We start from the raw sequence: 15,565 nt of genomic DNA on the forward strand, positions 1-15,565 counted from the left end.
ATTGCTGTGTTGTATTAATTGGATTGCTTTATTTCATACTTTAATTACGGGTGTCTGTATTTCAGTGTTTTATGATACTGCTTTACTGCATATTTCCAGTATGGATTTTTATATTTCAGTATTGTGCAATTTATTCTTCTGCTTTGTGAATTGCATAGAAGCCTATTTTGGCATTAAGCAGTATATAAATAATAAAATAATAATAATAATAATATGAAGATGGATGGTGCAAAACCCACAGCGTTATTAATTAATTAATATATACCACTTACATGCCAAAATTACTTCTGGAAGCCAGCCACTGGATCCTTTCTGATTTTTATAATTTTAACTTTCGCTATTCGTATTTTATTTATATTGTTGCTTTTATCACCTTTGCATCGATGTGTGTATCTCACGAATGCTTTTCTGTAGCACTCTTTGGGTTTAAAAGGCAGGACCAAAAAAACCCCCCGACATTTCCCCTAATCACCGCAGGTAGCAAAACCTCCAGGGCAGGCCTGTGATCATGTGCAGAGTGGGTGGGAGAGAAAAACACACTGCACGCGCGCATGGACACCTTTTTACTCATCATTATCGTATAAAACCTCCAGGATGGATCCTGCTTCTTAATTGCAGCAGCTCAAATAAAGCGGGCGAGCTCTTTGTTTTGGCGAAGGCTCTTCGGGTTCCGCTTACGAACGGAGGCTCCTCAGCATAAGAAATGGACGCGCGCCGCGGCGTGCGAGGGAGGCGAGGACCCGCCCCTCCCCGGCGGGGGCGGAGCTACTAGAGCCTCGCCGGCGCACCTGCCTGGCCCACCCCCTTGAATTCCTCCCTCGGTCCCCGCCCGTGCGAGCCTCTGCTCGCTGACTCCTCGCCGCCGCCGCCGCCTCCTCCTCCTCCTGCTGCTGCTCGGTTGAGTCCTGGGAGACCCGATCACTTTACAGGCGATCATTGTTCCCAAAGTGAAAAACAAGCGCCACTCTGAGCTGGGCGCTCGCTGCTGGCGCTGCTGCTTGCTCCGGAGAGGACCCAGACATGCCTCCTGCTGCGGCCCGCGCCTGGCACCTGCGGGCGGCGCTCCTCTGCGCCCTGATTTGCGCGCACGGCGGGTTCCCCAGCCAGGCAGGTGGGTGAGATCCGGCGTGGATTTGTCTGTGGTCCCCCCGCCTCCTAAGCCCCATTCCATTCCACCCCACCCCCCTCCACTGGGGGAGGTCTCTCTCGCTCTCGGAAGGGAGAGTTGTGGGCGCGCGCGCGGGGGAAGTTTTGGAGCTCTCGCTTTCCCCGAGGTGGGCTTGATCGTGGGCCAACGGCCGGTTCCGCCGAGCCAGTCACCAGAGAACATAGCGGCAAGGCGGGCGAGTTTGCTTTCTGGGACAGGGTTGGTCCAACCCGGTCTTCGCTCCGCGGGAGAGACTCGACGTTACTTGCGGCTCTTTAGTGAGCAATAAGGTGTTAGTTACTTTGATCCACGAGGAGCCTCTCCGGGAAAGGGCTTGGAAGTTCCTCTCCTTGGTTCATTTCTTAACCAAAGAGCAGCGTCTGCTCTTCTGAATTGCGGTTGCAGGCGTGTTTGTTGGACTCCAACTCCCAGCAACCCCAACACGGCCGGGATGGTGGGAGTTAAGAGTCCAGCAACAGGTTGAGGGCCAGGGCCACAGGTTTTTCATCTCTGCTTTTAGAAGATGTCATTCTCACGTTGGCGTTCATGCTGTGTATATAGGCCATGTTGTTCAGTTGTTCAGTCGTGTCCAACTCTTAGTGACCCCATGGACCAGAGCACGCCAGGCACGCCTATTGTAGGCCATAATTTTGGTTTTATTCTTAATCTTGAACTTCAGAGGAATTCAGAGCAACATTCCTGCAGCTGTCCCCATTAGTCCTCACAACAATCCTGTGAGGTGGGTTCAACTGCTGTATGTGCATGTCTGAGAGAGAGAGAGGGACCCAAGGGCACTGAGTGGAGCCACTCTAGGTTTGAAACCAGCTTTCTCTTCTCAAAGTTTGATGCTTCATAGGCCACATGTTTAGCCAGTGTGCAAATGGATGTTTGGCATTTAAGAGAAGGTTGGCACACATGAATGGCCCATCCACAGACCTGGATAATTCATGGCATAGATATCCCTTTCTGTCACGTTGGAATGAAAATATAGACCTGCTATGTGGCGGGTGTGGAAACAGGCAGATTCTACGCTAGAGGTCATTCCTGAAAGAATTGGAAATTAATAAGCAGGTATAGTAATGCAAATGCTGGGTACAGTTCTTGCCACTTCTTTCTGCAAAAATGATATTGTAGAGTTGGGAAATGTTTAGGAAAGGGCAACCAAAATGCTCAAGCAACTCCCCTATGAAGAAAGGTTGCAGGGTTTGCATTTTTTTCAGTTTTGAGAAAAAGCAAGTAAGAGGCAACATAATAGAAATGTATAAAATTAGACATGGCATGGAGAAGGTAGGTAGAAAAAAGCTCCGCCCCTTTATAACTTGTGAATTCGTGGACATCCAATGAAGCTGAATGTTGGAAGATACAGGACAGATAAAAGAAACTACTACACAAGGTGAATAGTTAAACTATGGAGTTTGTTCCCACAGGAGGCAATTATGGCCACCAACTTAGATGGCTTTGAAAGAGGATTATACAAATAAACGGGGGATAAGGCTATCCATAGCTACTACACATATTTGCTATGTTCTGCCTCCATGGTTGGAGTTAGTAATGCTTCTGGATGTTGCTAGAAACCACCGAGTGGGGGCAGAGATTTCTCCTGTGCTCAGGTTTTGTTTGTGGGCTTCCCATAAGCTCCTGGTTAGCCACTGAGCCATGTGGGTCAATGGCCTGATCCAACCGACTCTTCTTTTATTGATGCAGGGCTTCTTAAATTTGCACATTCTTTGGCTGGTCACCCCAGTGCTAATTCAGGTGCAGTCTGGCATTGTGGTGCTGCCTGGGATTCTGAGTAGACCCGAGCCTTGGGAAGTAGTTGGCTGTCCAGATGAAAAACAGGATAGGCCTTCTGCTCCTTTAGTAGCTGTGTAGAAGAGGAAACCTGAGCAGATGTAACTTTGTCATACAGGTTGCACTTGCTGAAATGTCACCTTCTGCTTATTAAAAGTTCAGAAGCCCTATCCACCTTTGCACTTGGATGATCTGTGAAGGCATGCCACCACACAGAAAACCGTATGTGAGCCCAGCCACTGGTGGAAATGGGTGTGTAATTTAAGGGAATGGCTGTAGAAGGTGCCAGGTTCAGTCCCCAGCATCTCCATGTAGGGCTGGGAATGCCACCCCCCTGTCTGAAACCCTGGAGAAGCCACACACTGCTAGCCAGCATAGTAGGTCCCGAACAAGGTAATAAGAAGGAATCGGTAATAAGAGAATTTCCTATGTTCCTAATTCAGCTAAGATCTGCCATCCAACCATGTTCCTCTTTGGAGGGAAAGGATTATGGGGAACGTCAAGCATTCATTTGTACATATGAATGTCTGATTTGCATCTATGCTTAATTAACCTGGTAATAAGAGGAACACGTTTGCATGAAACAGCCTGCTGTTACCCATGTGTAGAACAATGCAGCTGTGAGTGTTTGAACTGCTTCCAAAAGCAAGACTAATGGAGAGAAATTAATGTTTTCATCGTAGGCCTTTCTCTGGGTGCTGCACCTGAGGGAGGTGTACAAGTTGGTCTTTTCAGTGGTGGCCCCTGCCTGTGGAATGTTCTACCTAGGGAAATCTATCCAGTACTGTCTCTGTTAATCTTTATGCAACAGGCTGAATCTAGAAAGCTCTGAGAAATAGAAATAACTTTGCCTGTTGATAAAATAGACCATAAGGTATGTTCTAGGCCAACTTCCTTGCAGAGAGTATTACACAACCGGGGAGCCACCACTAAGTAGGCCCTCTTCCTGGTAGCTGCTCACCTGACTTCAGAGTTTCCTCCACTGAAGATGCATGTTAGCATTATTTAGCTCACATCAATCTCAGTGTTCAATCTAGGGCATTTATTGCTTTTTAATAATGTTGTAACCTGAGAAAAAAGGGCTCCCACAGTTGCTTTTCTCCTACTCTGGGTGGGTTTTCAGTCTGCTTTGCATGCAGAAGGCCCCAAGTTCAATCCTCAGCATCTCCAGATAGGGCTAAGAATGTCCCCCATCTGAAACCCTGAAGAAGTGCTGCCAGTCAGTGTAGACAATACTAAATTGGATATACCAATGGTTTGACTGGGTATATGGCAACCTCCTATATTCCTTTGTTTGTATGAACAACCTAACATGCAGTGGCCTCTCTGGTTGACATGTGCTCTACAAACCTGTCGCTTAAGGTTTTCCAGGATGCCTGTTGGCTGAGGAAGTGAATCAACGCTTTATATATGTGTCCTCTCTCACTATGGATCTGTACCACAGAGCCCTAGGAGTAACCTTGGCACTGAGCCTTTGCCAAGTTGCTGTTGCCTAATTAATGTTGTGAAGTTGTTGTTAGGGTGCCAGTGACAGGTGGATGCATTGTAAGTGTAATCTGAGTCCTTGGGGTTGGGAAGGGAAAGGGGAGATGGTAAATAAGTGACCTCTCAAAGAAGCAGAAAAGGCTTTAAAGCAAAGGGCGACAAGTGCTGTGCAAGTGCTTTAAAAATGCCCCCACACCGAGATCCCTTGGGGTCAGCCCAAGAAAATTACCCCAGAAAAGCAAAAGGCTCCCTGATTCTTCAAGGGGTGGGCCTGGTCTCAGTAGTAGAGCATCTGCTTTGCATGCAGAAGGTCCCAGATTTAATCCCTGCCATCTCCCTCCCTGTAAACCTGGGGAGCCATTGCCATTCATGTGTAGACAGGACTGTACTAAATGAACAACTGGTCTGAAGACTCTGTATAAGGCAGCAAACTACTGTATATTCCTTTTGGAATGCCTTGATGCTTGAGTTGACAAGGCCTTTGCCCTAATTCCCCCCCCCCCCGAAAAGCTCTTTTTAACGTGCTAAGATCTGTACAATCCTTTTCACCCATCTTTTCAGGGCCCCTGCAAGGAAGGTGCTGCTGTTCCCATTTTTCATAGGGGACCCATAGAAAATGGTTTGTCCCAGGACACCCAGGGAAACCTAAGCCTACAATTCTGTGTGTGCTTTTCCCCCAGTGACTTCCATTCAGTTGTCAGGCTGACTTTAGTAAGCATGGATAGATTGGGGTGAAAGTTTCCTTGTTCAGTCCTTTCCCCACTGTACTGCATTGCACACCTGTCAGCCATTGGTGTCCATTTAGCTGCCTTGAGCGAGCAACTGGTATTACTTCAAGTGACCAGGTGCATTCAGGTCTGGCACTTTTAACACCTGTATAGAAGTGGGGTGTCTCTGTTCAGCAGCTAGAGTAAGCCCAGGTCATTTAACAACAACAGCAAAAGGGGTGGTCTCTCCTGGATCTTTTGCTATTCGACTTCACTTCTTTACATATGCGTCATTCCTCTGTGCTTGACTTTGTTAGAAAGCAGCAAACTGTTAGTTTATTTTTAAAAAATGTGCAACCTGCTTTTCCCAGGTGCCTTAAAATGACTTACAAAGAAGACAAAATACAGCGTACAAAATATAAAGCATAGATTGAAACATCTGTAGGAAGGGAGAACATCAGAGCAGCACTCCTGAAATAAAACCATTTTGGCATCTGAAACTTTCCCAGGGCGGTGCCTGCCTGGTTTCTACTGGGATGGCGACCCACAGATTCGGGCCCCCTATCCTGAAGGCTCATGTTGACATGAGTCATGCTTCTGCACCATTGGGAGCCACTGATAGTGCTGCCCCAGATGATATTGGTGATTGGCTTGGGACATACTGGGCAAGACAGTCCTAAAGGTATCCTGAGCCTAAGCTGTTCCGGGCTTGCACTTCTTCAAGAATCTTGAACCTGGCTCAGTAGCAGACGGGAAGCCAGTGCAGGTCTTTTAACCCGGTTGCCATACATTGGCTGTAGTCTCTTCCCATCTCCAGTCTACCACAGCATTCTGCTCCAGCTGAAACTTCCAGACCAGATACAAGGGCAGCCCCACACAGGACACATTGTGGTCATTCAGCCTTGAGGTTGTCAGTGCCTGAACTAATGTAGTCGGGTTTCTGAGCCCAGAGCCCAGCTCCTGCGGGGGACTACAGGAGATTGTGGCAAGGGCAGGTTGCTAATGACCCAAGCGCAACTCGGGTGAGAAATTGCACTCCCTGGATGTCCCCCTTCTCTGCAGGTATTAAAACTGCCAGAACTGGTTCTCCCTTAATAATGCATCTAGTCACTTGTTCTTTCAAGGCATCTGAATGTTCCATGCAGAAAGCAAGGCTCTGCTGTGAGCTGGCATTTAATTGAGTGGAGATCTGTGACACTGCTGAGACCCTTGTCTCACTGCCGACTCGCAAGTTTCCTTCTCCCTCCTTGGTTTTGTAAGTAGCTGCATCTATAGAGAGACTAGCACAGCAGAGGGCTATTTTAACTTTCAGCTTCAAGCATACATGTATGGTCAAACCAGCATCAGGGATCAACTTCTTTGAGCATCCCCCATGCCCCTTTCAGACCACCCACTGCTAACTCCCAGAGCCCCCTAACCATGTTCTCCTTAATAAATTTTATTTACTTCACAACATTTACACACTGCTTGACTGTAATAAAACCTCCAAGCGGTTTGCAAAAATAAATTAAAAACATCAAGATGATCAAAACATGTACAGTATTTAAGGACACCCCAAAGCAGATTTGAATCAAAAGCAAGCAAAAAGAGATTAAAACACATGTCACCATCCTAGATATCTGGATAGGCTTGCCTAAACAAACTCAAGCAAGTGCTGAAAAGGGGCCAGCAATGGTACCTGCCTGGTGTCAATAGGCAGGGAGTCCCAACATGTAGGTGATGCCATGCTAAAAATTCAACTTCTCACAAGTGCAGGAGGAGTATGGCACCTGGGCATACATGGGGTAAGGCGATTCTGCAAGTGAACTCCTTGCAGGGATGGGGAATGTTTTACCATCCATTCAAATGTTGTTGGGACTCCATCTCTCGCCTACCTGACCCTTGGCTATGCTGGTGTGAGTTGATAGTGCGACAACCTCTCTGTGTTACCTCTTTCCCTCCCCAAGTGAGGGAGTGGCAGCAGGGACAAAGGAAAGGAGTACCAGGTTCTGCTTGCCTCACCCTCTCCTTTGGAAGCAGAGAGGGAGAGGGTGTGGGTGGCAGCAGCAGCAGCAAAGGGGAAGAGATAGCCCCCTTGAAGGCATCATGTCCGAAGGACTCGAGCCAACGCTGACCTGCCTGCCCCATAAGAGCTGTTTCAATGCCCACACTTAGTGATATGCCTCTTTCAGTTTCTGGTAGTGGGAGGAAACAATTGTGGGATAATTCCTGCTGCCCCAACGGAGCCATGATGATGTGAGTTTTCATTGATTGTAGGACTCAGGTCAATGTCTCTTCAATGGAGGCTAGTCCATTAGGGTCAATGAGGCACTGCCTCATCCACATATTCTGCTTTCAGCCAGCCAGCCAGCCTCCCTGCCTGCCTTCTTCCTTACAACCATTCCATGAGGGTGGCACTCTGTGTTGGCCTTGTAAACTCAGGAGGTAGGAGGGTGTGAGAAAGACTCCTCATTGGCTTTGGTGCCACCTGCTGCTGTTCTCTGTGCCTTCTGGCTTACCTGTCCCAATGGGCACCACTGAATATCTCGGAGGTGTCTCAGCATCATTATTATTACTATTATTTATTAAATTTGTATACCACCCTTTGTCTGCAGATCTCAGGGCGGTTCACAGCATGGATCTGTGGCAGCCAACATGGTGCATTCCAAATAAATAAAACTCCCATCATTTCTTGCAATTAGCCACGTTGTGGGGGTGGCGGTGGCTAGCGGGAGCTCTTCCATGAAGAGAGTGATCATCACGGGAAATTGGAAGGTGCAAAGCTGGAGCCAAAAGGCACATTCTGTAGACTCTTGCATTCCTTTGGCTGTTGCTCTTTCTGAAACGGCTTGGAGGCAATCTGTGGATAGCACAGGGTGTCATGCAACTCTATGGATGAATGGTGGCGTTTGCTGAAAGTTTTGCAAGAGGCCAGGTGACCAAGGAAGATGATGGGGTTCTTGCGTGGTTTTCTTTTTTTACCAGTTGTGTGAGAAGAGGAAATTTTGGCGTGCAGGCAGTTTGCCCTGCAGGGTGATGAGAAGCTGCCCTAATCAAAATTCTTCTGCACACCTTTCAAATACCAAGTGAGACCCATTGGTCCATGTAGCTCGGTTTTGTCTACTGAGCAGTGACTTCAGAGTTTCAGGAAGGGGGCATCCCTCACCCTACCTGGAGATGCCAGGGATTGAATTTGGGACCTCCTGCATGCAAGGCAGATGTTCCTCCACTGAGCTGTGGCCCTTCCCCCATACTTGCAGAGAAGTCCTACAGCTCTCTCTCTGATGCCTGTTTTATCTCCCTCTGATTTGAATGGGATATGCTTCCAAGTGTCTGCACGGAATTGCAGCCTCGTGGATGCCCATAAGCGCCCATGGTCCTGCAGATGGGAAAGTGGGAATAACTTTCGTTAACGCTTTCCCTCCCAGTGATTTGCTTATTTGTAGAGGTTACTGTTTGAGGCCCCATATGTAGTGTGGCTGAAACAGATTGGGAGAGATTTTGAAACAGCTGGTGCTCTCTATACACACACACACTCTCTCCACCCCCACCCCCACCCCCATGCTCCTTGCTGTCCGATAAAGCATGCCAGGATTCGGAGGAGTCAAGTAAAGCATCTGATTTTTGAGCATCTTTTGCCACGATAAAAATAACTCGACTTGTCGAAACCTGCCAGAAATCTGGAGAGCAAAGTCCTGCTTCCTGATTGGCTACTGTACCAGTCCCTCACTCGTAGGCAAAGCTCAGCAGCCAGAATTCCGTATCCATGGCAATAGGCCCAGTCAGCTTTTGAACTTTTCCACCATGGAAAGGTAATTGGTTAACTCGTGTGTTCGCATGAGCAGAAAAGACTCACACGCTGACTTGGTTACCACTCCATTGCTTGTTGACAAGTCAGGTCCAAGTGAGTGGGTGTCACCTGCTTACCGTTGCCTCCCAGTCTCGAATTCCTTCCTGTCCTGTGCATACCGACTTGGAAGTAAGCCCTGTGGGAGCAGGCTGATTGGCAGATTTCTTAACCTTGCTTTGCAGCCGTTTTGGATTACAACCTTTTTGGATTGCAACCATGTCAAACCCTGAAGTGTGTGTCCCTTTTTTTGGATTACAACCCATTTTTTAAAAATTGCATCCATTATTTTTTGGGAGGCCCCAATTGGCGAAAGCGCACCTTGGGTTACAACCTGTTTTGGTTTACAACCGGACCTCCGGAACGGATTATGTTTGTAAACCAAGGTATCGCTGTACATCTTTCCAGTGTGATTTGTTAAAGGATATTTGGAGGGTTGGGGGGCAGCGCAGTTATACCTCTTCAGCCCTCTCCTGCTTACACACAACTGCCACGTTTTCAGCTTGGAGCAAGAGCTCATCTGGGCATCATTGAGAGGCAGTGTGGTGTAGTGGTTAGAGTTTTGGCCTAGGACCTGGGAGATCAGGGTTTGAATCCCCACTCGGTCACAAAGTTATCACTGGGTGGCCTTGGGCCAGTCGTTCAGTTTCAGCCTCGCCTCGTAAGGTTGTTGTGGGGATTAAATGGGGAGGGGGAAGAGAGCTACATACAGCATCTTCAGCCCCTTGGAGGAAAGGTGGGATATAAATGTAATAAAGAAAGAAATGAAATGTGGTTGCATTCAAGGATTGGCAATACCTTCTCTCATATTTAACCCTATGCCCAGAATATCCTTCACCTAATTGGGGTTGCTGTGTGGCTGGTGTGCAAATTTCCACATATCAGTAAAACTATTCATCAAACAGAGAAGAAAGGCAGCAGGGTCTTGGAGGGGAGATACACAAAGGCCGTGTTGTTCCCTGGCAACTGGTATTTAGAGAGATGGAGCCTCAGGTGGTAGAGACTTCATACAGCCATGGTGACCAGTGGCCTTAATCTGCAGTGAATTTATCATAACCCCTTTTAAAAGCTGTTAGGCTGAGAGGCAATTGCTGGTCCCAGATCACTCAGTGTGCTTCATGGCTAAGTGGAGATTTGGGCCCTGGTCTCCCAGGTCCTTGTAAAACACTCTTTAACATATGGCTAAAAAACCAAACGCTCAGCCACCTGAGGTTTGATTAGAATAAGGACCTGCGCAGTGGCGGAGGAAGCCGCTTTGCCTGTGCAGTGGCGGCAAACCCGGGGGCGGAGTCACTCCGTAGCATGCATATGCAACGTCACTACGTTCAACGCACTTGGCGCTTTGCTTCGTTCCTTCCCGCTCGGGCTGCAGGTGGAGGGGAGGGGCGGGCTTCTCTTGGGCCCCTGACGCCCCTCCCTGGCTCACCTCCGCCCGCAGCCCAAGCAGCAAAGCACGTGCCGACGGCTAACCTGCTCGGCACGCGCTTTGCTATTCCCTCGCAAATCGCATGCTGAGCAGGTTTGCGAGCCCCGCTGCCAGGTGTGGCTTTTTCCCGGTGTCCGCGGGGCTCGGCTTGGGTGTTGTGCTGGGGAGGGGGGCTGCCCAGAGTCTCACCCCCTCCAGCCTGGAACCCAGGGCGCTCCGCCCCCTTTGCCCCCCATTCCTACACCACTGGACCTGCGCCCTAGTTGTCAAACTCCAACTCCCCTCAACCCCCGTCAGCATGGTGGTTGGGAATGACGGGAGTCAGAGCCCTAACAAAAATGCAGCATCCTCAGAAACTGACCTCTTTTATTGCCTTCCCCAAACTAGTTCCAAACCTTGCTTCCTTTCGTATGTAAAATTATCACAACATATTTTTGTGATACTGGGAGAGAAACTTGCCAGTATAAATCCTCTTTTGAATCTCGTTCTATTGGCATGCTGAAGCATAATCTCTGATGGGGGAGTGAAAAGAATTCTCTAGGTAGATTTCATAAAACAAAGCTACGGATTTGCTATTAATAAGCTGTGACTCATGGTTTTTTTTCTAGCTTATTTTCTCTTTTTAAAAAATTGAGTGTCAGCAAGTGGATGTGGGGCGAGGGAGGGGGCTGCCATAAAGAGATGGCATTCCATGGTAATAGGATTTAGGATTAATGTATGTCATGGTAGATGGAAGGAATGTGGGTGGGGGAGTTTAACCATTTGTTCTTTCCCATCATCCCCCATCGATTCTAGTATAGGAGTCGCAAATGTTAACTAAAGGAAACCATTGTTAGGACCAGCGAGGCTAGATGTTAAGCAAGAAATCTGTAACTCTGATAGCAAGGGGAGAACCACGTGTGCCACCTTGAGCTCTTTGGAGAAAAAGTGGGATATAAATGAAATAAATGAAGCGTTTGTAACTGAACTATGAGTTGGTTATCTTAACAATGATTTCATTGTTTACGTGTTGCTTTTCGCAGAATTCTTTGTATGAGAACCTGGGTTGAAGGGTGGTAAAAAAAATATAAATTAGGATTATAGGCCCAGAGTGGAAGACCGACAAGGGTTTGGAGGCAGATATTAAAAGCCTGAGCCTGCAGATTGTGCCAGCCCTAAGCTGAAATGGAGAGGTGTTGTGTGGGCTTTAATTAGATTCGGTCATGCTTGATGCGAAGTTGTATTGGGTTTCACCAAAGGCTACAGGAACTTTTGGCCACACTTGGAAGGGAAGGTTACATTGACGTAGCTGGGATCATAGTTCCTCTTGCAGCTAAATTGTGTGTGTGTGTTTGTGTACAGTTTCTTGCTTGGAAGCTTTTTGAAAATTGTTTTAAATTTGACAAATGGGCCCTTTTAAGGAAGGGTAATAGAAATAGTTTGCTCTTGGCTGTATAACTGCTTTCCCCCATAATTCACTGCTGCTGCTGCTTATCATGCTCAAATTAAAGGAACCAGCTGTCAAAAACTAGAGCCAGTGTGGCATAGCAGTTAAAAGTGTTGGACTTGGCAGATCAGGGTTTAAATCCCCTCTTAGCTACAAAGCAAAGGTGATCTTGAGACAGTCATGAGGGCTGCCACTCAATGGTAGAGCATCTGCAGTGTGTGCAGAAAGTCCCAGGTTGGACCCCTGGCATCTCAGGTGGGGCAGAGAATGTCCCCTGTCTGAAATCCTTCTACCACTCAGTTTAGCCAATACTGAGCTAGATGCACCAATGGTCTCACTTGGTATAAGGCAGCATGTTGGCGTAGCCAACATGATGCCTTCTAAACGTTGTTGGCAACAGTTCCCATAATCTCTCCCCGTTGGTTATGCTATCAGAGACTGATGGGAGCTGGGAGTCCATCAATATCTGGAGGGCACTTTTTTTGGCTTCTCTTCTCTTAGCCTAGCCTAGCCTGTGAGGGTGGTTGTTGTTGTTGCTAAAATTTGTATACTCAAAGGTCTCAGGGCAGTTACAACATAAAGTCGCAATATAAAAACACAAAATGCATAATCGAAACAAAAACAACCCACTAAGATACAAAGAGCTGGGAAAGAGAACTATGCCTGGCACTGTCAGCTTCCTGGAGGAAAGTTGGGATATTGGTGTAGTAATAAAGCAACAGATAAAATAAAAGCAGGTCTATATGACTTAGCCTGTGTGAAGCAGGTAACTTTTCAAAAGTTTGCAAGTTGTATTAGAGACCCACCTAGTTTTCAATGATTGGGAGTTTCCACACTTTGAAGTGTTTTGAATCCTTCTTCTATTTTGCAATAGAGGTTGCCAGCTTTTGGGTGGCCCTACAGACCACTCTGTCCGGCCCTTGGAACTGTCACAGGCCATGCCCCTCACTGGCCCTACTTCCCAGCCTCTTTGAGTGCTTTTGCTTGTCTGGAATGTGTCCTTGTTGAACGCCTCTTGCTTGCCTGGAGGGAGGGTAGAGAGGGGTGTGTGCATTTATTGATCCACCCACTTTTGCCTTTGGCCCGCCCAACACTGCATGTGGCCCCTGAGAGGCTGCCCCAGGAGGGAATGGGGCCCTTGGTCTGGAAATGGCTCCTTACTCCTGATGTAACGGAAGTCAGGTCACCAACAGTTTCTGATCTTCTCGTGTTCAACCGAAAGCCTTCGTCTCCCGAAGGCCAGCTGACTTATTGAGCATGGAGTGCAGTGGCAGAAACGTAATCCAACATTTATGGGTTTAATAAAAGTTGAATAAGCTTCCATGCGCTGCAGCCTTATCTGTGCTCCAGCATGCAGAGACTCTTGGCAGTTCCGCCACTGGCAGGTCAGCGTTGATACATAAAACAGGCGAGTTTGGTGAGAGCTCATTCTGCATGTTGTCGTGCAGGCAGGCAGCTCTTCTGGGTATGGTACATTCAGTGCAATCTTCTCCAGATAGCTGGGTACTCTTCCAGCCCGTTGCCACAGCTGTAATAGGCAGCAGCTTTAAAAATATTTCTGTATTTATAGCTGATAATAGAATTCACAGTGTCTTGATAACAAAACTGATGGCGGCGGTGGTGGTGATTTGTACAGCACCTAGCATTTTAGAAACATGGCACAGATGTTTTCCAAACTACAGCAGTCCCTGCCTGCCTGGGGGCTCACAGTTGGATAGACTGGATACTAAAGGGGGAAAGCAAGCAAAAATTCAAGCACTAAAGTTCCAAAACGTTATGTGATTGTTCTTCTCATGGCTGGCTGGAATGGCTGCTGACCAAACAGCAGTTGGTGCCTGGTGGGCTGATGGTTTGGGCCTCAGTTAAGAGATATTATTATTATTTTTTCCATTAAGTGGCATATGCATTTTATGAATACAGTGGTATCTCGGGTTACAAACACTTCAGGTTACAGACTGCTCACCCGGAAGTAGTACATCGGGTTAAGAACTTTACCTCAGGATGAGAACAGAAATCGTGCGGCGGTGGCAGTGGGAGGCCCCATTAGCTAAAGTGGTACCTCAGGTTAAGAATGGTTTCAGGTTAAGAACGGACCTCCGGAATGAATTAAATACACAACAAGAGGTACCACTGACATGAAATCAAATCAAACCATGATAGCTAAATAAAACTTCCATGTTCAGAGGCAGTATAGCACAGTGAGTATCAGATACAGAGGATTCCATCTCTGAATCCTTTGATATATCTAGGCTTGTGTGTGTATATATCTATGTGTGTGTCTTTACAGTTTTTCTAATAGTGGGGGCTGTAGCATACAGGACCACAGGCAAAATGTGGGGCGAAGACTCCAGAAATCAACAGACCGTTGGGTATCTATACAAGCCCAGACCACGTAGTGCTCCACTTCCTGTTTTTTGTTTTCTTTTGCAGCCTGCTCCAAAGTGGCAATGCAGGATTCATACTTGCCTGAAAACTCAGCCTGTTCATTTTTTGCTGTTTTGCAGGAGAATGCAAAGAATTGGAGTCATGTGACAAGTGCATTGAAGGAGATTCTACTCTGAACATCACAAACTGCGTGTGGATGCACTGCCGAGAGTCTGAGGAGAAGCCAGGTGAGCTGCAGCAGGTGGTGGGGGATGCTTGCCAAAAACTCAGTTCATACACCTTGCAAAGAATGGCCCAATTCTACACGTTTTCTGCAAAGTGGAACATATTTGCCTAAAGCAATTCCATTTCCCTGCCTTATCCTCCCAGTGCTTTGAGTTTTTGTAATGGCTTCCCTCTTCTCCCCCAGGTGGTCAAAGAATTCCATCGTGGTGTTGGTGCTACATAATGCTGCCAGATCCAATGATTTGCTCACCTAGCTCAGTATTGTCTGCTCTGACTTACCATCACCTGCCACCTCTTTTCAATGGATGATGCATGTGCTCTGCCATTGCGCTGTGGTTACTTCTTCAGCTCAATATTGTCTACTCTGACTGGCAGCAGCTCTCCAGGGTTCCAGGAAGAGAAGAAATGTTTTGGGAGTAAGGGGCAGGCAGTTGGAGAGCCAGAGAGAATGGGTGGAGGTCATCAGGGAGGAGCAGGAGCTGCGTCAAGCTCTTCTAGCACCTGAACGTCTCTTCATATATGGAGTGGAGATGCTGTGTACATCTCCAAAAGTGAAAACTGAAGTTGTTGAGTGCCCCCAAATCGTTTTGGGACTTGTCTTTGATTTTTAAAGATTTTTTTTTAAACTAGCCCAACTTGCCATACATCTGGGTTTTCCAGGACATTTTGCCGATTCAGCAAAAATCCACCTGGACGCCATTTTGCAGAATGATTCCCCAACGTGTCTGGGAGAACCCGTCTGGCAGCCCTAAATATGTACATCTCATGCATCACTGAAACCAAGACAAATGTAATTTCCAGGTGGTCACCCATCCAGGCACTGACCAGACCCAAACCTGCTTAGCTGGTGGCTTTGTGGACCTTCAGACCACACCCTAGGACCACACCCTGCCTTGCATGCAGAAGGTCTCAAGGTTCAATCCCTACCATCTCTTGTTAAAAGGATTCGGCACCAACCAGGTGATGGGAAAGACCCTTTTCTGAGACTTGGATAGACAATACTGGACTAGATGGAGAAATAGCCTGACTGCTTCCCTTTGTTCCTCTGAGCAGTCTGCAAGGGCCACTCCACCTTACACATTACCAAGATGTTAGGAAGCCACAAAATGGTGCATCAAGCCCTTTACTATCTTCTCTGACTGGTTCT

At 47.5% G+C, this 15,565-nt stretch overlaps 1 protein-coding gene across 2 annotated transcripts in view; it reads left to right on the top strand.

Moving 5' to 3' along the window:
* The first annotated feature begins 869 nt into the window (after positions 1-869).
* The window catches only part of CD164L2 (CD164 molecule like 2), a 34,446-nt gene continuing 19,750 nt past the window's right edge, over positions 870-15,565 (top strand). For both annotated transcript variants that reach the window (XM_033157901.1, XM_033157900.1), the window contains exons 1-2: positions 870-1,111; positions 14,313-14,420. In XM_033157901.1, coding sequence (XP_033013792.1) covers positions 1,021-1,111; positions 14,313-14,420 — 199 coding nt within the window. In that variant the 5' untranslated portion in view covers positions 870-1,020. The remainder of the gene's footprint in view (positions 1,112-14,312; positions 14,421-15,565) is intronic.

The sequence above is a fragment of the Lacerta agilis genome, chromosome 8 (assembly GCF_009819535.1).
Source record: "Lacerta agilis isolate rLacAgi1 chromosome 8, rLacAgi1.pri, whole genome shotgun sequence".
In the NCBI taxonomy this organism is placed as follows: Eukaryota; Metazoa; Chordata; class Lepidosauria; order Squamata; family Lacertidae; genus Lacerta; species Lacerta agilis.